Source organism: Chelonoidis abingdonii, chromosome 2 (assembly GCF_003597395.2).
Source record: "Chelonoidis abingdonii isolate Lonesome George chromosome 2, CheloAbing_2.0, whole genome shotgun sequence".
Lineage (NCBI taxonomy): Eukaryota > Metazoa > Chordata > Testudines > Testudinidae > Chelonoidis > Chelonoidis abingdonii.
Genome location: NC_133770.1, coordinates 259,737,804 through 259,765,736, shown reverse-complemented (window position 1 = coordinate 259,765,736; position 27,933 = coordinate 259,737,804). Strand labels below are relative to the sequence as shown.

General features: G+C 40.5%; 1 protein-coding gene across 1 annotated transcript in view; it reads right to left on the bottom strand.

Annotated features, from left to right (window-relative positions):
* Window positions 1–27,933, bottom strand: part of PTDSS1 (phosphatidylserine synthase 1) — a 58,752-nt gene that overhangs the window by 20,615 nt on the left and 10,204 nt on the right. The window contains exons 2-8 of the mRNA XM_032763900.2: window positions 27,338–27,429; window positions 20,511–20,555; window positions 13,226–13,350; window positions 8,806–8,964; window positions 4,680–4,831; window positions 2,308–2,449; window positions 128–240 (exon numbers count right to left, since the gene is read on the bottom strand). Coding sequence (XP_032619791.1) covers window positions 128–240; window positions 2,308–2,449; window positions 4,680–4,831; window positions 8,806–8,964; window positions 13,226–13,350; window positions 20,511–20,555; window positions 27,338–27,429 — 828 coding nt within the window. The remainder of the gene's footprint in view (window positions 1–127; window positions 241–2,307; window positions 2,450–4,679; window positions 4,832–8,805; window positions 8,965–13,225; window positions 13,351–20,510; window positions 20,556–27,337; window positions 27,430–27,933) is intronic.

Below are 27,933 nucleotides of genomic sequence, written 5' to 3'. Positions count from 1 at the left end.
CTTTTTGAAGACTTAAATGCATTATTTCTTTTCACATATTATACTTATTTATAAAGCCTGCACACCTTTTCTTGTGTTCCTAAGGGTCTGAACTACTGTACAATTAGAAAAAAATAAAAGAAGTTACCTTACAGTGGGTGCTGTGATAATTCCAATGAAGAGAATTCTACCCCAGCTTAAAGGGTGACTTGCTTGGAATACAAAGATATGTTTCAAAAAGAATGTGTTCAACTCAGTCAGCTGGAAATAAAAAAGTCAGTTACTGAGGTTCTATTTTACAGGACAGACACACGCACATGTAACCCCTTCTCAGAGACTGAAGCAGAAAATGTTAGGATTAATATAAGAATTAAAATACACAAGAGGGAATTATTTATGGTTTACTGCAGCTCAGTAACTAGCTCTTTCTGCTTGAATTAAGAACTAAAAGCTCTAAAAATATCTTCAGAATAGGCAAAGTTGTATACCAAGTCAACAAACCAAAAAATAAAATTAATAAAAACAACAACACCCCCCCCCCAAAAAACAAAACAAAACTGTGCTGAACTACTTTGTATACTTCAGATAACGCATCAAGGTTTCAGTTAATAGTTTGCAGAGTTCTATTTTGGAATAACAGCGTAATTCTTGAACTAGTGCTAGGACACACATTTAGAAAGAAGAGAAAGTGTTCAAGTCTGTAAAATTCAGAGCTCACTGGATTCTTTACAAACCAAATCCAGATGAGTTTTTTCTTTTTAAAAGAGTTCTGCATTTATACCTGTTTAGTTTAAAAAGTTGTTTTTTTAAATTAAATCCCTTAAAAAGATCTAAAGTTAGTATAAATTATGGGCAAGTGGCTGAAATATGCATAAACGTTCACAATTTAGTACTAGTATATTTATGCGCTCACCCCAACAAAACCACAAATGATCAAACTAGTCCATCACTTAAAAAAAACCAGTTAAAATTGAATATGAAAATCTGGAATTGGAGGTGGTAGCTCCAAGCAGCTGTAATAAACCACCTGCTCCCTTGAAACAGGTACTCGGGTTTAATTATACTGAAATTTTTAACCCCTTAAGAATTCTCACAGTAGAAAATCAAGTGAGGATGTGACTGCTCAATGTGATCATTTTTTATTTTAGATAGCGAGTCCTACATTGTATTGTACTGAAGTATTTTTGGAGTAAGAAGTGTAGGACCTGGTGTCCCAGTGAGCCTCATCTCAAAACAAGACATCTCTCACAAAGGAAGTCTGTTACAATTAGCAAAATTGTAAGCAAGTAAATTGCATGCTATCTTGGGGGTGAATTTTCTACAATGCTAGAATGATAATATTCAAACATCTCTGTGGACATTGCAGAAATTGGCCTAATTTTTATGGGGAAAGAATTTCTTCTACCTCCCTCCCCTCCCTTTACATTCACTGCATTAGTTCTCTTCTTTTTGCATTAACGTAAAAGCCTTTGGCAGAAGCAATATGATTGGGGCCAGACACCAATACCTGTAAATAGTTTGCAGTTGCTCAGTAATGCAGGGCTCTCTTGCTGTATCTCCTTCTGATCAAGAATGGTTTAAATTAAACCAGTGGTTCCTGAGCTTTTAGGCCAAATGTACCAGTTTAACAGAGTTGTATGAGGTAGTGCCTGCCAACTCAGGCAGATTACAGACCGCACAACTGAATGAGAGGCAGACAGCAGTAGCACATAAGTGCCCAGAAAACAGGGTCATCACTGAAGGCTATGTCATTACGGGCTATTATGGGCTTCATTTAAACAAAACTGCCACTTGTATTAAATGTTGCCTGAGTGAACACAGATTAAGGGCAATGGGATTAGAGTCATAAGAAAGAGAGCATATCTCTGGGTACCATCACAAATGCTGTAAAGTATTTCAGCAAGTGCCTAATTTGAGGCACATGAGTAAACCCACTAAAGTCATATGCACTTAAAGTTAGGCATATGTTGAAGAATGTTGGTGAACTGGAGACTGATTTCTGAATATCATACTGGTAGATGCACCATCAGCTGGGAAAAACCTACCCATCTGTTTCTTCAGTTCTTATAACTATCCACTGCATACAGTAACCCCACAGCCAGTATACCAACTGCAACCATTTGTTTCTTTCACAGATACTGTAATTTCACTCCTAAATTGTAGTTCCATGCATTGGATAGTGTCCAGAATAGTTGGTGGTATCAGTTCATTTAATTATACATTTCAATGATGGACTAAGATAAGAATATAATATCTTCTAACCAAACTCAGCCAGTAAGTAAACTGAGCTGACACTAGTTTTGATTTCACAAAAAAGTTATTTCTTACCTGCCAGATGATCATGAAAAGGTATATTCCAGCCACTCTTTGAAATGAAGACTTGGGGTCAAACCAGCGAACATAGGTCCAGCTAGCTGGAGTGAACTGTAATACAGCTCTTTTAATTTTCCCTGTGGTGGTATGAATGTCCCTGAAAGAAAAGAATGGCTGCAGTAAAGACAAGGAAAAGATAAGGCGGGGTGGGGGGGAAGAGTGATACTGCATTTTAGTATTTCTATAATAAATCATGATGCAGTGCTCTTTCCCATACATCTACACTTAAGGGCAATGTGCTGTGTGTTACAGCAAAGGTTGCATTAAGAGGCAGAATTTATTGAGTGTTTCGGTGAAGAGGCAAACAGCTATTATGAGAAATAGCCTTCTTATAGCAGAGCTATATACAAACTTCAGTCAGTAGTAAAAAAGCAAAAACTAGAAAACACTGAAGTCAAACTCCCAGTGCTGTCTGAAGTACAGTTATTCAATTTGGGTTTCAAAGCATTTTTTTCTTCCCCTGGAGGAAAAAAGGATCAAAAGGAATGGTGTTCTGCAAATCTCCCACAGAATCCTAAAGACAGGTTCCCTTGTTATCTCCCTATTTTATAGCTTCACTGTCCTTACCAGTGAGGTGTAGATGGTGATTCCCTTCTATAGATCACCAACACCACTCCTTAAAGGATCCATCAGATTTCATTATTTAGAAATATGAGATTCCTATTCCTCTGGTCTGAGTGTGTTGCTATTGCAGGATTCCCAACCCATGCTAGCTTGGTATTGGACCCAACTTGGGTGTCCCACATGACCATGTACAGCACTGTATGTAAGCCATAAGCTTACCTCTGCTTCATAAATTCCCACCCCCCCTCCCCGCCCACTCCCCATCTTGGAAAGAAGGGGAGTCTCTGTGAGATGGGCTGCATTTTGTTTTTTAACATCTTTGTTACTTGAATGGTTAACAAAACAAATGGAAGGAAAGCTGTTGGTGGAACCTTCCAACTCTCCTCTCCTCTCCTCCAGCTGAGGGTTGGGAAAGCAACAAATTAGATTTCAGCCTGTTGTGATGTCACTATCCTACTCTAGGTCTGTGCTCCTCCAGGGGAAACAGGGAAATAGAGACTGAAATTTCTGGTATTTGTTTTTTTAAGTGCAAGTTTAGTTTGTTTATTTCTTTTAATCTTTGAACCCACCTTTACATAACAGAAAAGAGCAGTAAAGGACACAAGCAAAACCATTTTTCTCCTTGCAGTTCACCTTTGTAAAATCACCAACCAAGAAACTAAAAATGCTAGGAAATCACATGAGCCTTTTAAAAGATAATGACAACCACCACCACACCACCCTAAAATAAAAAGCTAGTGGTAAAGACGGTTCCCTCAATGGATATACTATTTGTCTTACTCTTAATCTGCACTACACTCTCTCACAGATGTGGGACACCAACTCTATGATGGTCCTTGTGTCCCTGCTGGATTGCAAAGCAGAAAATCCTGAATTTAGACCAAAGCCCAGGTCTCCCTCAGCTTAGCAAACAGCATGTTCAGTTAAGGAAGGTAATGTGGTTTAGTGTATAGGATACAAGACTGGAAGGCAGGAGATCTGGGCTCTCTTCCTAGCTCTGTCCCTAACTTCCTGTGAGTGACTTTGGACAAGTCACTTATCCTCTTTCCGTTTCAGTTTCGCCATCTGTAAAAGAGGGATAATACTGCTCTGCCATCTCAGCAAAACTGTGGATGAAATTAAATCTTTGAGTTGGATGGATGAAACATACCATAGGCCAGATTCTGCCACTCTTATTCACACTAACTACTACCTTATACTGCAAGTGCTTCCACTGACATCAATGGAACCACCTGTGGAGCAAGGTACTACACAACACACGTTTATCAGAATGTGGTCTTACATTTGTTAGGTACTGATAGTATTATTGCTGGGTTACCACACTAGAGCATAACAGCCTGATCTCAAACCTACTATTAAAAGGATTTAACGAGTCAAACAGTTCAGATGTACGTGTGTATTTGGTTCCTTTTCCTTCAAACAATGCTTTGCTGCCATGAATTAAAAGATTAAAAATGCAAACATCATTTCCTTCTACCATTTTGTATTCTATTTGGCCTCAACTTTCACCTTTAAGACTAAGCAAAATTCTTAAAAATCCAATTATAATCAGGAACACAATTCACACAAAAGGATTAATACAAGATGGTGCCCCAACATTATTAATCTCTTATGTAGCACTGTAAATATACACTGATCACACTCCATTTCTATAGCATATGCATTTTACATACATAAAGACATTTCATGAGGAGCTAATAATTCATAATTTTACACTGCAATATTTAAAACATGAAGCTTATTGGCTTTTACTTTAGACCTACTTGAAACTTGCCCAGTGATAGGTCCTCATCTCCAAGAAACGACAAACTATCATGCCCAACCAGATGCCACCCCCGTTACACAGCAGGATGTCCAAAATGACTTGATCCCACCAGCATTCAGCAAAATTAGGCAGAAGATGCATGAAGAACAGCTACAGAATACAGCAAAAAAAATTCTGGGTGAGGAACAACATAGAATTCTTACAAAGATTTTCAACTTTCTTTTTTCTTTCTATTCTTTTTTTTTTTAAAAGCAACTGTTGAACAAACAAAAACTGTCATATTTTTTGAGCCTGTTTAAAAGTCTGTGGAAGTCAATGGGCATCTTTCCACTGATTCTAGTGGACTTTGGATGAGGGTCCTACAAAGGCTTCAGAGGTTTCCCTTCTCTCACCTTTTCCCTCTAGTGCTGCACTATCTACAGGAAACAAGTGCAGAGTTTTGACCCCCTCAGATATAATTCAACGTTATAACACAGAACCCTTGCAGAACAACTGCATTTCTTTCAGAGAAAGGAGGGTGGTTTTTTGCTTGTCTAAAATCAGAAAATCATCTTTGTTATTTAGTGTTAAACTGTCTGTTCTCTGAACAGTTACTAACATAGAATCAGCAGAATGTGTTTACTTTTTAATCAGTAGCATCAATATTGAAGCACATTGGAACGCATGATTTTTAAGACTTAAACTGAACACAGTTCAGGAACTTAAGTCTTTTTTGTTAATGATTTTTTTGGGAATTTACTGGCAACCTGTATGATGCAATTTTTCTATTCATAGACAGATACAGCATAGAGAGTGGCAGTGCAAGCTTTGCCATGCTGACCTACCAAACTGTCTCAATCCTTGACCTGGAGGGGCCTAGGAGCAACAGGTTATTTCATTCTCCATGTGCTTGCAATTCCTTGCATTTCTGCTAACTGCCAATCGAGACAGTGCTGTGATGGTGCTATTAAAAAAAAGAACACTAAGGGCTGGTCTACCTACTGCTTAAGTTGATGTAACATAAGTCACTCAGGGGTGTGAAAACGACAACCCCCTGAGCAATGTAAGTTACACTGACTTAAGGTGCTGTCCACATTGTGCTATGTTGGCAGAAGAGTGCCTCCTGCCAACAATACTTCTGCCTCTCACAGAGATAGAGTAATTATGCCGATAGGAAAGCATAGTGTGTCTTCACGAGACACGCTACAGCAGTGCAGCTGCATTGATGCAGTTGTGCTGATGTAGCGCAGTAATGTAGACATGTCCTGGGACCAACTACTTATTTCACATAGTGCAGAATAGACAGTAATAACTTTCAGTCCTCGACAGCTAGATTCAAACGAGCAATATAGGGGTAAAAGAGCTGTTACAATCTCCCAATATTTCGAGTTTCCTACGAACTTCTTTTGGAGAGTGTAACATCATTCATTTCTAAAGCTCACTGTCTTGCTCCTGTATGACTCATGTTCATGTCATGAGCAGCATATAGCATGAGTCCAGCAATAAGATATGCCCTCTGCCCTTCAAGAAGAAGTAACTTTATAATCTTCATTCATAGAGTAAGTAAGGCAGCATAGTGGGACTGAGACATTTTAAGTAAAACACAAACCTGATTCATTCAAGGCTAGCAATGGACTGCTCAGCTTAAGTGAAAACAAGTTTTGATCTTCATTACAGATTATCTCCTCAAAGGTTCGAAATTGGATAACATTTAGCAATTCATCAGAAAAGGGGATATGTGCATGTTGAGCAGTTCCTGGGATATGTTCAAGGAGCTGACAAGTAAAACAGATATTCCTCATAGTATTTTACATTTTCTTTCATTAACGCTAACAAAAGTAAAAGGCATCGGCTTGCGTAGTCTCTTGCATGCTACCAGAATTTCACATTAAAACATCTTTCATTGCCAGAAGCACGCAGAAAAAATGTTATGTCAGATATGTGAGGGGGGGCAAGGAGTGCCTCATGCACAGAGCAAGAAAGGATGCTGGTCATTGTAAAACAAGATACAGAGATCTATCCTGACAGTGATACCTTTCCTCCACGGTAACTGCAGTAACAGAACTGTTCAAACATCTCTATTTTCCCTGCACTAAAGCTGTGGGCCAGTTTTAACATGAAAAGGAAGAACTTTAAATTATTCTCCAGAAGCAAAGATGTACACGACTTATACTCTAACAGTGATTTCAAATCAAGCACCTTACTTTGTAACATTTTTAAATAAATCAGGTGTGAAATGGGCATTATATCCATTTCTTATATTATGTTTTAACTCTCTTATAGTATTTAATGATCTTATCTAATGCATTATTTTTTTCCCAAAGACACTGCAGATTATAGCTGAGGAGGCTGAGTGTAAACAGAGTAACAATATTTGCATAATACCAATATGTGGTGGTGGTGGTGCTGAGCACGGAGCATCAAAGGTATGTTGGAATTCCAACTTTAAAAAGATAGTATTCAGCATGTGTGAGTGTCCAGTTTCAGTATGGGGATTTAGCCAGCTGACAGCTATCAATGTTAACAGGAGAGGCACAACAACTAAATCCCTATCCAACTCCCCTGATAACTACTGTAGGTTTCTAATGACTCTTCTGAAACAGTTAAAGCCCTAAAAATCCATTTGAGTGGCAGCATCCTACCTATATGGTAATCTTTCCCCTAAAGACATTGTCTATTCCAATATTCTACCCTTCACTAGCAGGGAATACCAATCATATGGGGTCACGTTGTGGGGGGGTGGCTTTGTGATAAATCAATAGGGGATGATACAAGTCATTTTAACTTGTGACTGAGTCAGGATTTCAACCTGTTCTCTGAAGGTGAAGGCTAGTGCATTAGCTCACTGTGCCAGCTAGTGTCTTCATGAACTGGAATTCACTTTTAATTTTAAACAATACAGTTCTAAGAGGGGCCTGGAAGAGACAGAATCCATGAATACCTAAGAATAACAGCGCACGTCAGTAGGAGGCCAATATTTTCAAACTGAAGGGGACTCACATTAGGTTCCTAAATCTGTATTTAGTTTCTAAAACATAAGTCAGTTGATATTCTGAAGGCTCAAGCACCATCAAACTCCAATGAAATGAATGAGATCTGCTGCTTTAAAAATTAGGCCTACTAAGTTGAGTGCCCTAAAAATGGATTTAATAACCTAAATGTAGATGCCAAAGTCTCAAAATTTTGTCCGAAGTCTTTTTGGCTTGTAAGAACTAGAGCCTTCCTGGTCTGAACTGCTTAATAACTGAAAGCAAATTTCAGAGAGTCTGTCTCACTGCAGCTTCTAGAACATCAGCTTCCCCATAACTGGCATCCTCCATACCCTGATCATTCAGGTATTACAAAACTGAATTCAACTTTATAGAAATGTGGCCTCAGGAGTTTAAGTAGATAACATTCTACTGATCAAATTACAGGTTAGATAACTTAATTTTATCCAACTTTTATCTTATTTAGGATAACGAGTATTCAACTTAATTATCACAACGCATCTAAGAACAACAGGTTACTGCACAGACTGCTGTCCCTACTGGCCAATTCAACACAGAAGTCAGCAATTATCAAGCACAAAGAGGGCCTGAGAATGAGAGTCAGCTGCAGAAGTGAGTAATGTGTGCAGGGGCCCACGTGGAGAGAGAACTGCTTTAACGTAATAGCACAGAAATCAGTCAGTAATCCTTACAGTTATACGACAGTGTGTTAAGATAAACAGTTGAAAACACTACTGTAGGCTGGGGTCATGTTCTGCAGGATACTTTACATATGGGGGAAAAGTAGGGCTGAGCACTGCAGGGCTAGTCTAACCTATGGCTTTGTCTACACTAGGGAATAGCTTCCACTTGGCAACTGGTGCCCAGCAATTCATGCTGATCCCTTAGTGTGGACAGGGGCAAGCTAGGGTTTGCACTGATTGAGTTAGTCAGAGTTTACTACTAACTATTCTCACTTTCTAATTTTATTTTGTGCAACCTATTTTGTCTTCGCATTTTTTCCTGAAATGATTATAGCACATGCTTTTTATAATTTATTTTGTACGTATACTTGTATTTAGCTAGTGCTGAAATAAAATTGTCAGTCCTCATTCCTGTGTGCTATGAATAATATATAGTACCATCAGCCTGCTCATGATTAACATGTTAACCTACCTCAGTGAGCTCCCAGGTGATGCTAATAGTCCAACATAGCCCATAGCTGCGGACCAACAAGGCCTTCATTGCCCAGCCCCAGAAATGCCCAAAAGCAAATATGTCAAAATGGCTGAGGATTCTCTCCCAGGTGATAACATGGCAATTCACAGCATATTCCTGTTAACAAAACAACAGAACCTCAGTTAGGATTTACATCTGGAAGCACCAGAACAGAAGGACAATTTTAACTCAACAAACTGAAAGGCTGAAATTAAAGATATTTTGGATTTTGAAATCCACGTTACTATTTCCACCAACATTAGAAATGCCCTTTTCCACCTCCTCCTAGCCCTGGCAATTAGGTTAGAAAAAGGGTCACTGGGACATTGAATGGTGAACACTTGAAAATAGAAGGAATTTTGTTCCTTCTGGGGTGCATCTCTATCATTTTTTACTTGTTTAAGCAGGTGCTGATTGTTATCATTGCTGGTAATTATGGGGCAAATTCTGTCCTCAGTGCATAGCCTCAGGTACGTACACTGTAGGTTGGTTTTTGTACATGGTGTGGATTGGGAGCAGAATGTCCCTCTTGGGCCTCAGAGCTATACAGAATGAAGTCTCTGTACCCTGCTCCCTGCATGGATAGAACTGCACCAATGCTGCTGCGATCAGGACCTCACATACCTGTCTTACATGGAGAGAGGACTTAAAACTATGTACAAGTTTATATATATATTTTAAATTAACCAAACTGCTGTAAGCAAAAATCATGCTGCGCTCTTCCATAAGCCATAAATCTGAGATGAGGTAGAACAGGGACAGATAGAAGAAATCCAAAGAAATAGTTATGTGAAATAATGTTGCTCCCTGTCCCTTAGTGCTCTTCCTCAATTTGTAGCCAGTAAAGCTGCAGTAATGAAGAATAGGATAATACTGGTATCTATTAAATGAATCTGAAAGGGGTAGAGATAGTCTCTGCAGTCTTTGGCGTGAATGCTGCACGCGTGACTGAAGGACAGAAAAACAGTAAGGAGAAAGAAATTTGGAAAATACACATATAAATCCCCAAGCAAACAGGTCATGGGAAAATAAAGTTATATACAAGTGATCAAGGTTCTCTTGCTTTAATGCTGTCCTTGAAGGTCTGGTTTTCAAGAAACTCAACAGTGGTACATCCTCAGTACAATGCCTGAAGCAGTTCCACAGACAAGTTGCAGCTCCAACTCCCACTGACTTCAGTGGAGCCAGGATTTCACCTAAGCTCTCCCCACACAGGGAATGCAAGTGCCCTCACATGGGCAGCAGGTATAATAGGCCAGGGGAGGCTAAGCCTCTGCTAACCCCGGCTGTTGTATGATGACACTCTGCCCCATGGCCCCATACTCACTTCCCTTCTTCTCTGAAGCTGGAGGGGCTCAGCTCCAGCCAGCGGCCTGGGAGGTCAGGCTGGGGCTCAGGCTGGCCAGTGGCCCAGTGATCAGGGTGGCCTGCGGCAGCCAGAGGACCTGGGGTTAGGCCACCCTGTCATGATATAATTCCCCAATCTGAACCTTAGAGTCCAAAAGATGGGGTACCAGCATGAATTCCTCTAAGCTTAATTACCAGCTTAGATTTGATAAGCTGCCATCACCCAAAAAAATAGTGTTTTGGGGCACTCTAGTCCCCCCAAAAACCTTCCCTGGGGACCCCAAGACCCAAATTCCTTGAGTCTCACAACAAAGGGGAATAAACCATTTCCCTTCCCCCTCCTTTCTTCCTCCCAGATCTTTCCTGCCCTGGGTACACTAGGAGATCACCATGATTCAAACTCCTTGAATCACAACACTGAGAAATCAGGTTTTTTGCCCCCTCTTCTCCCCACTCCCCCAGGCTTTTCCTCCCTGGGTTATCCTGGAGAGATAGACAGATTCAAGCTCCGTGAATCTAAAACACAGAGGAAATTCACCTTTCCTCCCCCACTCCTCCTTCCCTTCTCCCACCACTTCCCGGTGAGTACAGACTCAGTTCCTTTGAGCCTTAACAAGGGGAAAAATTAATCAGGTCTTAAAGAGAAAAACGTTTAATAAAAGAAAAAAAGAGTAAAGATAATCACTGTAAATTCAAGATGGAATATTACAGGGTCTTTTAGCTTATAGACACTAGAGAGAAGTCCCCCCCCCTCCCCCAGCACAAATACCAATCAAAATCCGCCCAGCAAAATACACATTTGCAAATACAGAAAACAATCAAAAGACTATAACCACCTTTTTTACTTAATACTCACTATTTTGAATATATAAGAGACTGTAGCAGAGAGATTGGCAAGACACTTGGTTGCACGTCTGGTCCCTTTCAGGACCGAGAGAGAACAACGCAAAACCCAAAAAACACAAAGGTTTCCCTCCACCGAGATTTGAAAGTATCTTGTCTCCTGATTGGTCCTCTGGTCAGGTGTTGCAGATCACTGTTTGTTAACCCTTTACAGATGAAAGAGACATTAACCCTTAGCTATCTGTTTATGACACACCCAGAAGCCCGGGACTCTTCCAGCCATGGGGGAGTGGTGGTGTGGCTCAGGACTCCAGCAGATGAGGCCTTATGTGTAGGGCTGGGGGAGGGCAGGAAGAGAAGGGGCATGGAAGCCCCGGGCCAGGCCCAGAGCAGTTGTGTGAGAGTGTGTGGGGTGGCGGGGGGAGGGGAGGCAAGGGGCACTGAAGCCCCGAGCCCAGGCTGGAGTGGCTGGGAGCAGAAGCAAGGGAGATCAGATTTCATGGACAGTGACATGTTTTTCACACCTATGTAATTGGCAGGGCCCTACTTATGCAGAAGGGACGGGGCAGGGGGCTAGCCTCCCCAAAGCTGGGGGTTCATGCGCCAACCATGGTCACAGGTAAAAGCCACTTTAAGAGGACGGCTGAAAGGTGGGTTATTGCCCTGTCTCCTCTTCTCACAGGCTAGCAGAGTTGATTGGGCACAGAGAGAAGTGAAAGTATCATCCGCTGTAAGGGTGGCAAAGCTGCAGTTGCAGTGCATGTGCCCAGGGAGATCCCTCCAGAGGAATCAGGAGCCCTGGAAGGAAGCCTATTGCAATGTAGTCCACTCTCCACCCTGTCCAGTGCAGAATACGCCTTAAAAGCCACAATCTGGTCCTATATTTTAAAAACCATTACACCAGAATTAAAAAAAAAGTCTGTTCCTAGCAAGTCTCCTAGCTGTAAGGTTTATATTTATTACTACTACAGTGTAATACCAAAGATAGGACAGCATGAAAAATCTCAGGTCAAGAGCCTATGAAATTACAGAATCTTAATCTAATTATTTAGGTTATTCACTACTGCCACATTACAATAATGTAGGGTAGATTTTTTTTTTTTTTGGTAAAATGTAAAAGTCATCTTATTGATAGGCACAGCATTTTGAGCACCAGAGAGAGACTCTCGTTTTGCCATCAATGCAAACAAAAGCATCAGAATATCTACTTAGTTCTTTAATTTTTGACGACAGATGGGTATACATCCTACAGCATGCCCTAGACTCTTCCCAGGCCTGGCCACAGAAGACCTGCATAGTATGAACTTTATGGGTTTTGGGGAAAAGGACAAGGAGGGAGAATACAGTTGCTTTATGCTTTGTTACTTCTTTTCCTCTATACACATATGCAGAAAACAGGGTCCAAATTCAAGCCATAAAGCTATAAAGTTAAATTAAGTTCATCTCCCAATTTGTAGAATGACCCACATGCATATGCAATTTTTTAACTATGTACTCTGTTTTATTTCTTGAACAAAAACAAAGTGCATTGTTTGCCTGAAGGAGATTGTAAGTTCCTAGACAGGGCAGGGTACTGCAAGTTTGTATATTGTAGACACAATGATAATACTCAAATAAAAAGCATAAGACTTGCAGCAAAGATTCCCCAGAAAGAAATCTAATTATACCTGGAGCTGCAAGTACAGCTCTGACACCCTAGCAGTGAGTGCCACTTGCACTTTCTTTTGTGTCAAGAGGAGACAGGGCCATAACTTTGGATTTAGTTTGTTCACAAATAAGTCATCTATTATAGCTATTTGTAAGTGATATGAAATATATTAAGTCTGTGCAAATGCACAAAAGGAACAAAGTTCCATTGCTTAGTACTGTCAGGAAAAACCCCATGTTCCGGATTATATTTGGTCTGATAGCAATGGTAGACCTCCTATTCTGACTTGACTCCAAGCTGCTCAGGTATGATCCAGATACTACAGTGATGGATATCCTTCAGATATCTAGTATCACTTCCATGATTAATATAACCCAGAACCTCAACACAAATATTTCTAATATGCCCAATAGATCAGTTTTTACTAATCTGAATAAGAAAGAATAAAAAAAATTTTTTGTACTGGTTAATTGAAATGTAGAGATCTGACAGTTAATATAAAATAGCTGTTACTTGCATGAGAATGCTAAGTATACGTACCATGATGTCTGCTTCCCTGGTTGCATAACGAAGATTAGGATCTAGCCAATACATCACTGCTTTGACCTGCTCCAAGTTAAGGAAGAGCACAAATACCAGAAACAGGAAATAGAGAACGCTGAGACCTGTTGGAGGTAGAATCATATTCACATGCAACGTTTATTGAGTGTCAGAGGGGTAGCCGTGTTAGTCTGGATGTGCAAAAGCAGCAAAGAGTCCTGTGGCACCTTATAGACTAACAGACATATTGGAGCATGAGCTTTCGTGGGTGAATACCCACTTTGTCAGATGTGGGTATTCACCCATGAAAGCTCATGCTCCAATACGTCTGTTGGTCTATAAGGTGCCACAGGACTCTTTGCTGCTTTTAATGTTTATTGAGGAAATCCATGGGCCAAACAGTCAAAAGTTGGTTACAAAATGGTGCCCCAGAGCCTGCTTACAGTGGTTAACTGCACATAGAAATGCCAGTTTGCACAAATGCGGGTTTTGTTCAGACAATAGCTGCATACAAACATTTAACAAACACACACCATGTGGCAATCTTTGAAAAAAAACAAAACACCCACCCCCCCAAGCCTTTTATACCATTGCCTATCGCATATTCTGTTATGTAGACATGATGGCGCAAACAGAACCAAAACAAGTCACATCCAAAGAGCAATTTAAACATAGAACTTAAGCAGGAGCACAGGGGAAGCTCTAAAAAAAAAAAAAGAGACATTGGGACTCAGGGACTGGGCTTTTCCTGTCCTGATTTCATTCTCTCCTGGCCTCACTAACATAGCCTTCTAAACCGATAATTACATATTCAGGGACAGAGACACCTGCTTTGAGCTGCTCTGGAAATGCAGATTTAGCTCCAATTTTAGCTTTCCTGGTTAGTAGCTGCTTTGATGTGCTGGAGATTATCATTAAAAGTTTAATTCTAAAAAAAGGAAAACTAAGGAAATTCAAAACCACAAAACTACGTTAAGATGGTGTTAAGACAGAGCGTACATATCAGTAATTTAAGGGTAAACACACATAACAGGGATGTTTTAATACTTGATTTTGGGCATAATTACAATTCTGGGAAATTCAATTTAGGTTACACTTAAGAGAAATCTAAACATGTCAATGCAAGAAATGCACAGATTAGACACGTAAACAACCTTAATTCTGTCCACTAGCAATACCATGAAGGGGAAAAATACGGAAAAAAACCCCCCATATTTGTCTTTAAAATCAGTGTAATTAGGACAAATACTAGTAAGTCTTAATAATAATGAGGTTATTGCCTGATGTCACTATATATTAAGAGCCAAATCTTGTCCAGAGATATGCAGAGAGAATATGAGGGCTAGAGGACTGTGCAGAGAGCTTCCCTGCCCCAGGGGATCTGTACAATATCAAGGAAGGATGGATACCTATCTAGCTACTAGACGAGGTGTAGCCTACTGATTAGAAGTCGTGGTGAAATATGCACTTCCCAATCGTGCGTGAGACACTGTTTTGGAGTTGCAGTTAGGTGCACCCCTCAGAGCCATCCTGCTCTGCATTTCCTGAATAGCTATGGCTGACTAGTCATGCCAAGGGAAGCAGAATCACACTAGAGCAGGACTTTTCCCTCATTACGCAGACACACTCTCTAATAGTACAATAGAAATTCTGGGCGTGTCAACCTTGAGACCATCCTTTAAATTTACAATTATTGTAACCCAAGATGGTACAGCAGAAGCAAGGTTATTCAAGCTTCGCAGTTAGCTGAATTCTCAAACTTGTTATAGCTAATCAGCAGTGACTCTTTAATGTCAACAGATGAGTCACCAGCTACTTTAAGAGCTAGATATTTTAGCTACATAAAAAATCCCAACAGAAGCATCTTCAATATCTTTTTGAACAGATCTATTCTTCATATCAGACTTAATTCTATAAAAATATTTTCAAAATCTGCTTTATGCCCCATGAACCTCCAAATATTTTGAGAGGAATTTTGCACGTTTTTGCCACGTATTTCAGATAGCTTTAAGAAACAGAATTTCACTGAGTAATTCCTGCAGTGGAGGAAATTTTTCTGCCCTGCAATGTAAGTGAACACTGTGTTGATCAATTTATGTACTCTGGTTAAAAGTTTTGCAATTAGATACCACATTTAGATAACACACTGATGGTCAAAAATACCTACATAGATAAAATTACGCTGGCACACATGCCTCAGTGGGACCCAAGCTGCTCCCCAAGAATGTAAGTGTGAAACATGAGTGACTGTAGCATGGGTTCAACTGCACTCCCAGAAATGATAAAACCCGGGGTGCAAACCCAGGCAAACATACCCTTCTCCTGGCCTAGTGCATAGGGGAGGGCTGCTGGGTTTGAGAGCAAGCCTGCCCTGCATCTACCTCACAGTGGCAGCTCCTGTCCCACGGATTTGGGCCTGAGTGCCTGCTACAGCATTGCAGCTGGTGTATAGAGTCGCAGCGCTACTCAGTTCTGTCCTGGCTGCAGATGCTGCAACACCCATGCATCAAATTAAGATACTTTTAGGAGTAAAATATTTAATATAATCACAACATTTGAAAACTGTTTTTCTTGAAACATGAAAACATTTCTCTCTCTCTCTCTAAGCCCCCATGCTTCCAGAATGAATGTGCAGTGCCTGGGAGAGATCTTAAATGCACCAGCCCCCTCAACAAATGATTCATAAATCTGCAAAGATTTTAAATTCGGGGCTTCTTTCACTGTATATTCATAAAAACCTATTCACAATTTTTTCTGCTTCACTGGAGTTGATCATTTTAAGCAAAACTTGAAGCTCTAATTGTAAGACATTTTGGAATACTATAGGTCATCCCTCTATCTGTAGAAACAAAGCAGCATCCCTCCACAGTCAGGTTAGAGTACAAGAGCAGTGTCTAATTAAAATATTTGTCAATGAATTAATGAAAAAAAATTTACAAAACAGTTTAGGAATAAAACAATTACAGAGATGGCAATTTTCTTAGGGAGGTTATTTAAAACTTGAAAATGTAATCTAACTCAATCTCCCAGGCTCCTGGCTCCACAGCAGTCCCAGAGAGCCCACATGGATTTCAAGCTCCCGAATCCCTGACAGGGAGATCTATGAAAAGAGGCAGGGAAGTTTTGGAATGAGTTGTAGGAAGCAATGTAAGAGGCTTCTAGGTTCAGCACATGTGATATCAAGATGGCCATCAATAGAACAGTGGTGGTGACTTGCAATGGCTGTACCATGTTTTCACTCCTGCTTGAAATCCCTTCTGTCTTCATGTGCATGAAGTGCAAGTTAATGGCTGTGCTGGAGGAAAAGGTTCTTGCATTGGAGGAGCAAGTAGAGACATTACTGAGAATCAGAAAAGCTGAGAACTTCTTAGAGAGCCAGGTTGAGGAAACAGCAGTACCCCAGATTCAAGGAAGAATGGAGCTGGCCACAAATGAATCAGAGAGAGAGGAAGTCAGAGAGGAGGCCTGGCAGTTTGTAACCACTACAGGCAAGAGGTCACAGTGGCATTCTACATGGCTGGACACAGATGAGGATGGGCAGGCTGTGACCACCAAAGAGAAGAGCGCTGTCAGGGATTCCATACATCTAGAAATTTCAAATCAATACCAGATACTCAACGTGGAAACTTTGGAAGACACCTTTCAAGATCCAGCCGGTTCAAGGGAAGGGAGACATGTAAGGGACACACGTGCCAATTCCAATATATCTTTTTTTGAGATGGGGCAACCTCATCTGCAGACAGTATTTAAGATGTGGGCGTACCATGGATTTATAGACAGGCAATATGATATTTTCTGTCTTATTATCTATCCCTTTCTTAATGATTCCCAACATTCTGTCACAGCACACTAGTACTGACTTTGCTAGTGCTTTTTGTGTAGCCTGTCGTAAGAGTAGGCAAATATCTAGATGAGTTGATGTACCTTCTGAAGACCTGTGTGTATCACTGGCTGAGAACCACCATCCTAGTGGAATTTATCATTACCAAGAAATAAGCTACCTAAGACTCTGAACAGAGATTGCAATGGAATTTTACCTACACATCAAGAATACTTATTCATGGAATTTTCTTTGCTTTTTTCCTCTCTCAGGCAGCCAGATTTCAGCACCTTTACTCTTAAAGTGCTTCACATACACAGAGCAATTACTGCACCCACAAATGGAGAAACACATGACATTGTTTAACAACAAAGAGCAATGTTACACAATAGTTTGGAATAGGAAGTGAATGGGGGAGGGGGAAGGACAGCTCAGTGGTTTGAGCACTGGTCTGCTAAACCCAGGGTTGTGAGCTCAATCCTTGAGGGGGGCCATTTAGGGATTTGGGGACTGGTCCTGCTTTAAGCAGGAAGCTGGACTAGATGTTCTCTTGAGGTCCCTTCCAACCCTAATATTCTATGTGGATAGCCTAACATAAGAAAATCAAGTTTGCCCGCAAAGAGTTCTCCTATCATCCAAAGAAGACAGACAATCCTTGTTGGAGATTTAATCCTCAGAAGAATTGAAAGAACATTCTGCAAGGGACAAGCAGACAACAGGATAGTGTGCTGCCTTGCCAGAACCAAGACTGAATAGGCTTCTGAAGTCAACAGGTGAGGAGACATTGGTGATGGTTCAGATCAGCACTAATGGAACTGCATTGCAGGATATTTCACAGATATTAGATGACTTCAGGGAACTCAGAAATGCGCTGAAGAAAGAATGTCCAAACAATCTTCTGAGATTCTTCTTGTTCCACGAACTACATAATCCTGCGGCACTTTAATTTGAGTGATACATGTGGCAGATCTCATGCGGCTAATACTAAAATATTTTGGAATTTCTAAACATTATGGATGACAATTTTCTACACAAAAAGTGTTGCAGCCAACATGGGGGAATTCTTTATTAAACCTTGTCCTAACAGATAAAGGGAAACTGATAACAGAAGTAGAAATTAATAGTAGCTTAGGTATAAGTGATCATGACTTGATCAAATCTATAGTGTTCAAGCAGAATAAAGTCCAGACCAGTAATATTGGTGATTTAATAGGGCCAATTTCACAAAGCTAAAAACAATTATGAGCCAAATCAGCTGGGAGGAAGAATTTAATGAGAAAAGAATGACTCCTAATTGGGATTCATTTAAGAACACCTTACTAGATGCCCAAAAAGCTGTAGACCCACAGCTGAGGAAGAAGGTCGTACTGGTAAAAAAATGACCTGGTTTAGAGGGGAAGTGAAGGCAGCTATAAATATATAACAAATGGAAGAAGGGGAAGCTGATAGTAATTAATATAAATCAGAAGTTAGGAACTGTAGAAAATTGATAAGGGAAGCAAAGGGGCGCAGGCAGAAATATATGGCCAGTACACTTAAGGACAATGATGATTTTTTAAAATGCATCAGGAATAAAAAGAATCTTGACAATAATATTCACATACTACTAGATAGAAGTGGTAGACTTATCAATAGTAATGCAAAAAGGCAGAAGTGTTCAATAAATATTTCTGCTGTGTATTTCGGGAAAACAGATGATATACTCTCATCATATGGTGAGAACACTCATTCCATTCTACTAGTACCTCTGGAGGATGTTAAACAGAAGCAATAAAAGTTAGATATTTTAAAATCAGCAGGTTCAGATAACTTGGATCCAAGAGTTTTAAAAGAGCAGCTGACTTGTTCGCTGGACCATTAATGCTGATTTTCAGTAAGTCTTGAAGCACTGGAGAAGTTACAAAAGACTGGAAGAAAGCTAAGGTTGTGTCAATTTTTAAAAAGGGTAAATGGGATGATTCACATAATTATAGGCCTGTCAGCCTGACTTTGATCCCTTTCAAGATAATGGAACGGCTGATATGGAACTCAATTTATAAAGAAATGAAGGAGGGTAATGTAATTAATGTTTATGGAAAACGGATCCTATCAAACAAAGTTTTGTTTTTTTTATGAGATTACAAGTTCGGTTGATAAAAGGTAATAGTGTTGACATAATATACTTAAGACTTCTCTAAGGCTTTTGATTTGGTACCTTGCAACATTTTGATTAAGAAACTAGAAAGATATAAAATTAACATGGCACACATTACATGGATTAAAAACTTGCTAATGATAGATCTCAAAGCATAACTGTAAATGCGGAATTGTCATTGAGCAGGTCTGTTTCTATCATGGTGCCGCAGGGACTGATTCTTCGCCCTAGGGTATTTATCATTTTTATAAATCACCTGGAAGAAAACTTAAAATCATCACTGACAAAGGTGGCAGATGACACAAAAATAGGGGGAGTGGTAAACAATGAAGAGGATAGGTCACTGATTCAGAATGATCTGGATTGCCAGATAAACTGGGCCAAGCAAACAATATGCATTTCAATATAGCTAAATGTAATTGTGTACATTTGGAACAAAGAATGTAGGCCATACTTACAGGATGGGGGACTCTATCTAGGAAAGCAGTGACTAAAAAAAGATTTGAGGGTCATGGTAGACAATGAACTGAACATGAGCTCCCAGTGTGATGCTGTGGCCAAGACAACTAATGTGATCCTGGGATGCATAAACAGAGTAATCTTGAATAGGAGCAGAGAGGTTATTTGACCTCTGTATTTGGCATCAGTGCAACCACTGCTGGAATACTGTGTCCAGTTCTGGTGCCCATAATTCCAGAAGGATGTTGATCAATTGGAGAGGGTTCAGAGAAGTCATGAGTATGAGTAAAGAATTAGAAAACACGCCTTATAATGAGAGACTCCAGGAGCTCACTCTCTTTAGCTTATGGTTAAGGGGTAACTTGATTACAGTGTGTACATACCTATGGGGAACAAATATTTAATAATGGCCCCTTCAATCTAGCAAAGAAAGGCATAACATGATCCAGTGACTGGAAGCTGAAGTTAGACAAATTCAGAGTGGAAACAAGGGGTAAAATTCTAACAATGAGGATAATTAACCATTGCAACAATTTTCCAAGGGCCATGGTGGATTTGCCATCACTGACAATTTGGATATTAGATGTTTTTCTAAAAGATATCCTCTAGGAATTATTCTGGGAAAGTTCTATAGCGTGTGTTATACAGGAATCTCAGACTAGATGTTCACAATGTAAGGCCCTGGAATATACGAACCCTGGCAGGGGAGAGCTTTCCAGGAGTTGCAGATCATGCAAGCATTGGATCTATTGGCCCATGGCAGACAGCATGGCAGGGCCCATAAATGTGATTTGGTTTTCTTGAAAAATCTCAGGTTCTAGATCTCAGGTTCTAGAAACTAGATAAGATAAAAATAAAAATTTAAAACTTACCAAAAACCATCCGCCATATCGCTGGATGTGGGCGAGTAAAAGGCCCTGTGGAGAGGAATGTTTGTTAGATAACAGTGCATTTATTACAAAGAGTAAAACTACTGCATATTATTAAGACTTGGTTCAGGGGGATAGCAGCAAAAGTTAAAACGCAAAGATCAGTTTTCCTTCAAGCTTTACAATGTACTTGAAGGTTTGGCCTAGAGAGCCTCTCCTGTATTTAAATAAAACAAGTTCATTAGTAATTGATTCTAGGATTTGAAGGTTTTTTGATCATTACTGGGACATGGAAGAAATATGCAACTACTTTTCATTGGCATTCTTTCCCTGGCAGCAAGAAGTTGGCATGTATGCTGAGGTGCCAGCTGCTGGTATTTTTAACAGGCTGATCTCCTGATCTGTTTTCTAGACTACATCTGTTTTGTGGTTTTTTACAGTTGCAGGCACGTTTCATTTTGCGAATGAAAAAGTAATCAAGTACAAGTTTCTGCAGGTTAGCAATGAAACTGGGGGCACTGACTCCCAAAAACATTATCAGGCAGGCCACCTAAAACTTCTAACGGACTTAATATCAGATATCACAAAGAATATCAGGCATCTTACACACAGAGATTGGATTTGTGTGAAAAAATCAGCTCTTCTCTCTACAAAATTGAAATTGATACCTTTAAAGACACCATTAAGATCAAACACAAATCCTGATTAAACACATAGCTCAAAAGGGCTTAACTTCAAGATATTTTCTCAAGAGCCTGGATTCCTGAGGATGAGTGTCCTCTTATTACGGCTTCTGTTTAGATTTATTTATTTTGCCAGAGATTAGAATGACTTCCTTTATTAAATTAAAACGCCAAACTAGTGCAAAAAGAGAAGTGGAGATAAGGGCCATCTTTGTCTGGTAGAGCTGAAAAGTTTCTAAATATAATCCATTCTTCTAGACTGCAGGAAGAAGCTGAAAACATAGATCTTTATTATGAATTGCTCTTTAAATCCCATATGCAAATAGCTATGTCTATTTCACCCTGCAAGGGTTTTTTTCTCAATCCATAACTGAACGACAGTCACATGCAGATCTGACATGCATCCGACGAAGTGGGTATTCATCCACGAAAGCTCATGCTCCAATACATCTGTTAGTCTATAAGGTGCCACAGGACTCTCTGCTGCTTTTACAGATCCAGATTAACACGGCTACCCCTCTGATACTTGACACTATGCAGATCTTGTGGTTTGGGTGATTACATTATGCAACCTCCTTCGCATATCCAAATTTGTTCTTCCCTATAGTTAATCAGTTTGGTCTGTGTGTGATACATTATTCATTTATGGGGGCAGGGAGTTTAGTGATTACCTTGATGAGATTTTATAGAATGTAGCTATGGGACAGGTACACAGAGTTAAACCCTTGTCTTTTTTTGTCAACAGCATGATAGTGGTTGATGTTAATTTGGAGGAAGTTATTTTGAAATTATGATTTGTGTGAGTAATCCCTGAATTTGTAATGAGTTATTTGCTCCACAAAGATTTTGGAAAAAAATCTACCCAATACTAATTATGAGCCATGAATCCGAGTTTTCTAAGAGATTTAATAAAGTTAACAGTCATTTAATCTCCACCTTCCAAGCATCCTGATCTTTCTGTTACCTAAGCATACTTAAAAATACTTCGTTTAATCCATAATTTTTCACTAAATATGTAACTCCCATCAGGAAACTCACATCAACAACTTTTTTTTTTTAAAGTGCTAGTTCAAAAATTATTATTATGGGGAAGTTCTATGGGATGTGTTATACAGGAGGTCAGACCAGATGCTCACAATGGTCTCTTTTCACCTTGGAATTTATGAAGCTGGATTTTGGCTGGCTTTTACATCTGATGAGAGGAGACATGATCTCTAATTTATCCCCTCTGCCCCCTCAGATACTCTTGTGTGATCCTTCAAGATTAAAGAATCATTTGCTGTTGAAGACAGAACTGATCACCAGGAGTTCACACAAGCTCTCTTTTGTGCCAGAACAGCCTCATCTAGAATGCACTAATTCATATTGTGACAATGTGCACTCCAAAATAAAACTTTCATGGCAATTTTGATATGGGTAATATAACCAGGAATTCAATTTCTTGCATATAAAACTCAATCATAAGACAAAGCTCTACCGTGTCCTTTTAAAATGTTCCTCTTTAAAGTTGCAAATCTGTCCCGATTGAAACTATTGCTGAACAGAGGCAGCATGGGAATATCTGAAATGAGGGGAAGCAAAACTGACCAACAAATGTATGGTTATAGCCAGTCTACAGCAGCAAACAAAGATCACAATATATGTAACTCAGAACAGGATAACACTTCTCCCGAAGGGTCTCCAGTGTAACCATAGTGTTAATCTTTTCAGCTCCCATCATTAGTAGAACACAGCAATACAAATATTTTGATTTACTTCACAACCACACTCACAATCATTGAAAAATTCTTTCAAGTTTCATTTTCTTAGTGGGTGGAGACAAAGTAGAGTAACTCTACTGTTGTGCATCCGTAACAATAAAGGTTAGATTTAGGTTCTAGTCCTGGCTCTGCCACTAGCCTTTTACATGACCTTCAGCAAGTCACTTTCCCTCTCGGAGAGGAGCATAGCTGCTCCCCCACATTCTCCAAAAGTGGAGCCTTAGGCGCCGACTCCCTGGGTGCTCCAGGGAAAAATTGGTGGGTGCTGAGCACCAACCAGCAGCCCAGCTCCCCAGTCCCTACCCAGTTCACCTCTGCCTCCTCCCCTGAGCACGCTGCCACATTCCGCTTCTCCCTCTGGCTCCCAGCACTTGCGCCATGAAATAGCTGATTCACGGCAAGCCTGGGAGGGAGTAGGGAGGAGGGGGAACGTAGCACGCTGGGGAAGAGGCAGGGCCAGGGCGGGGATTTGGGCAGGGGTTCAATACGGGCAGGGAGGGGAGGAGTTGGGTAGGGTGGGGATTTGGGAAGAGATCCAAGGGGGGCAGGGAGGGGGCAGGTGGAAACAAAACACAGCGATCTGGTAGGAAAGAACAGAGATTTTTTCCAAATGAAAGCTACAAGAAATTAATAAACAAACAAACACAATGAAAAATGTGGTCTCCACCCCTGCAAGTGCTTTAGAAGCATCATATCAAGTTGCATACCACATTTCCAAGAATAAAAAGCCTTACACAACTGGGGAAAAACTGGTTCTCTCAGCTGCAACTGACATTTGCAGAACGATGCTTGGTGACAGTGTGGCAGAGAAGTTAAAAATGATCCTGGTGTCAGACAACACAATTAGCCACCAAATCTCTGACATGTCAAAAAATATCAAGACACAGCTGATCTCTTGATTGCAGTCCAGTTTATTTGCAATTAGGTTAGAAGAAACATACCCCATACCCCAGTCAAAAGCTCATGATTTATATTAGTGTCTTTGGATTTTCAAGGTGTTCAGCAAGGGGATTTGTGTTCACTTCTTCATTTCAGGTCCAATCCAACATTCTCCGTGCACTCAGAACTCCCATACATTTCAACAGGAGTCTTGGTTCCACAAAAAAATACAGGATCAGGCCCCTGATTTTCTTCTCAAGATGGAAGCCAAGAGAATCTGATTTTCTCATATTATTACAAACTGAAAAAAACTCTTAAAGCTGGCAGAGGCAGCTAAAAAGTACAACAACAAAAATATCCTGAGACTCCATATAGTCTGGATACTGAAATGCAGAAATATGACTTGACATGCAAAACAACCACAAGTGGCAAATGACTTTTGGATTATACCTCATCTGATCCCCTCTTGTTCCACTCATTCAGGTCACCTTTATAGAAGGGGGCCTATACGGTCTGGAAAAAACCCTGGTATTAGGAAGCTAGCTCCTGGAGGCTCCAGCTATATGAGGGCCCATTATGCTAGTAAGAGACAGTCCCCTCACTCCAAACAGACAGAAGATGGAGTATTATCCCCATTTTATAGACAGGGAACGGAGGCCCATAAAAATTAAGTGACTCATCCAAGGTTCCCCCAGGGACACTGTGGCAGAGGCAGGAAACCGACCCTACATCTCCCAAGACCCAGTCTGTTGCCTTATCTACAAGCCCTTCCCCTAAGCTGAAGATGCTCCCTAAAGAATGGGAAATGCTCCAGAGCTCATGTCTGCACCCCATGCTTTCCAAGATGGCAGCTGAGTTTTCTCTAGCAGCAGCAGGATTGGCTGCTTTAAATACTATATTTACAATACACCTCCTTCCCCCGCTGCAGAGACTGTACCCTGGACCTTTAGCCCCACAAGTACTAACTCCCTTGAGCCAAGGGAACTACCTCATTGGCTGTAAGTGGAACCAGCCACTAGGGGGCACTACACTCCCACAGCCTACCCAATGGTTACACCCATAGATGAGTGAATCTGATTCCCTCCCCTTTCACTAAAAATACATCGAAGATCAGCCCCCTCCCCCACGCCGGCACAGAAGATGGCCTGGTCCCCACTGAATCCCTCTCACATTTCATGCAGTCCCCCTGCATATCTGGGTTCGTGGGGTGCTCCCCAGCACCCCTTCACCACAAGTTCTTTTATGCACAATGTAGGCTCCAGCAATAAAACCCAAACACCTAATCCGAGTTCTCAGGCATATCTTTTGCGTCTCTGCACTAAGCCTTCAGCCACTTGGAATTGCTCACTGCCTTCCCAAATGGGTTTGTAGTTGATATTCTGCGCATGTCACTGGTAATACCTTTGTCTGATCTTTTGAAGACATTTTGCTGCAGTAAATGGAACTTGGGAGGTTGTGGGTTGTTGGAGGGTTTTTTTTGGTTTTTTTTTTTTTTGACTGAATGGTGCACTGGAGAGAGGTGATGGATTGATGGCTCTGGTACTAAGAGTCACCTCTGGTTCCTGTAGAACAGGAGAGCAGCAGGGCCAGCCAGCCAGCCCCCACCCATGATTCCACAGTGATGGGCTTCTGTAGATAAATCTCCGATAATTTTCATCTGACTTTACATTGTGCCTCTTCATATAACCTTGTAGTGGGTCTATCCACGTACAACCTCTGTTTTCATGAAACTTTCTATCAAAGCCTCATATAGAAACCTTGTACTGATGAGCCTTGGCATATGAAAACTCTGTATCAAAGCCTCATGTAGAAACTTTGCATTGCCCTTGGTATAATGTTTAGCCCCCAAGAACAGAATAAGATAGAAGAAAAGTGTTTCTTTACTAAGAATAGACTAAGATTTTCCCCTACCCCTTAATCAATTGTCCTTTTGAATGAATGAGGTGTGAATGAGGAAGGTGTGAAAGGCAAGCACCTCCAGACAACTGCAACAGTTGGAGAGGAGATGGAAGCCAGACCCAAAGACAATAAAACTTGTCAAGTGGGCTCAAGTACTTGTAAAACAATATCATTCTTGTGTTTTTATTTTAAGTACAAAATTAATATGTATAACGAATTTAAAAGTATGTAATTAGTAATTTGATATGTTGGGTGGTGCCTTTTTTATGTGCTCGCTCCCCCTGATGTCAGAACCTGGCTACGCCACTGTTCTCGGAGCCTCAGTTTTCCCATCTATAAAGTGAGGATAATGATCCTGACCTCCCCTTTGCAAAGCACTTTGAGATTTACTGATGTAAAGCACTGTAGAAGAGCCAGGTATTGTTAATTATTATTATTAAGAGATTTAATCCCCAAATATGCTGAAAAAGCTGACATTTCCATTTTCAAGGGACTATGGCTCTCTAGCAAGACCATGCAAAAGATAAATAACCTGTATTTTGTTGGTATTTCAGCTCAATGCTATTACAACTAATTTATACAGTTGCTTAATTTAATGCAATGTAAAGACAGTGAATAAAATCGATCTAAATCTAAAAAAAACCAGTTGCTAACTTTTGGTAACTGTTGTTCTTCAAGATGTGTTGCTCATGCCCATTCCGTGTTAGGTGAGCGTGCTCGCCACATGCATCGGTGCCAGAAGTTTTTCCTCAGTGGTGTCTGTAGGGGACTACGTCTGGTGCCCTCTGGAGCGACGCACATATGCGCCGATATAAGGGGCCGCCCTCTACCATCCCTCAGTTCCTTCTTGCTGGAACTCCGAAAGTAGGGAAGGAGGGTCCAAATAGAAAGCTATGGTGTGCCTGACATCTAGAGTATGAAGGGGTCTCTCCTCATTGATCTTGTGAAGTTTCAGATAAAACACGGGAAGGAAGACATCCTAGTTGATTAGAGAAGTGTGCAAAGTCTAATGTCTCTCCTTCTCTTGGTCCAGAGCTTGAATCCCTTACAAATGCGGCACTTTTTGTGAATATGGGACTCACCCAGATACTTCAAACAACTTAGGGGTGGATCACTAATTAGCATGGGCTCCTTAAAGCGATCACATGACTTACAGCCCGGGGAACAAGGCATGTCCCAGCCCTGGTTTAACTCCCTCAGGGGACTATTCGCTAAGGTCTACTAGCTATTAAGAACTGTAATCTAACTACTAACTAACAACTATTTACACAAAAGTTCAAAGAACCACTGAATAGAAACCGCTTGCTAGAACAAGGGGAGCATTCCAGCACCGACACTGGCGATAAGAAGGAACTGGGCTGGGGTACGAGGTTTATACCGGAGCATATGCGCACCACTCCAGAGGGCAACAGAAACAGTCCCCAATGGATACATCTGAGGAAAAAATTCCGGCACTGGTGCATGTGGTGAGCACACTCACTTAACATGGAATGAACAGGAGCAATCACTTGAAGAAGCAGCAAGCAATCCTTTCCATTTCAGAAAGTAAATGGCAACAAGTGAAAAGAAATATGCATGTAAAATAAAGGTAAAGCATCAATATACTTACCATTTGGAAAAGCTAGAACACTAATGATTAGAAAGAAGAAAACCACAGAGAGGATACCCTTCCAAATATTATCTTCTGGAATAGAATCATTCCTGAAAAGATAGACATCAAGTTAGTAACATGACTTTTTTGAGGACAATGACTAAAGGCATTCTAGATACCAGGTTAATGAAATACATTTGGAAATAAGCATTGAAAATCAGTGGTGGTTCACAATCAATAAGAGATGCTAACTTAGTAATGGTTTCACTTGACACCCTTGCACATCCATTTATACAAGAACAAAGCTAAACATAAAATCAATATACACAGGCCACGAGCACAGCTTCTAGCCATTGTCAGAACTGACTGCAAAGTTAAAATAATAAGATTTAAATTATTCCTCTTCTTTTGGAGAAAGGTTGTGGTTATATTATAGCCAAATGATAGATGTAAGCATCCAGTGTGAATATCTTGACAGGAAATCCTGGCAAGCCTGATTTAGCTGTTTTTCCTTCTCAGATAGCTAAGAGTACCATCTAGTTTACATGGGAGATCCAGCCATTTCAGAATAGATCTGGCTTTTGCAAACAAGTTCTCTCTTCTTCAGTCAGTTC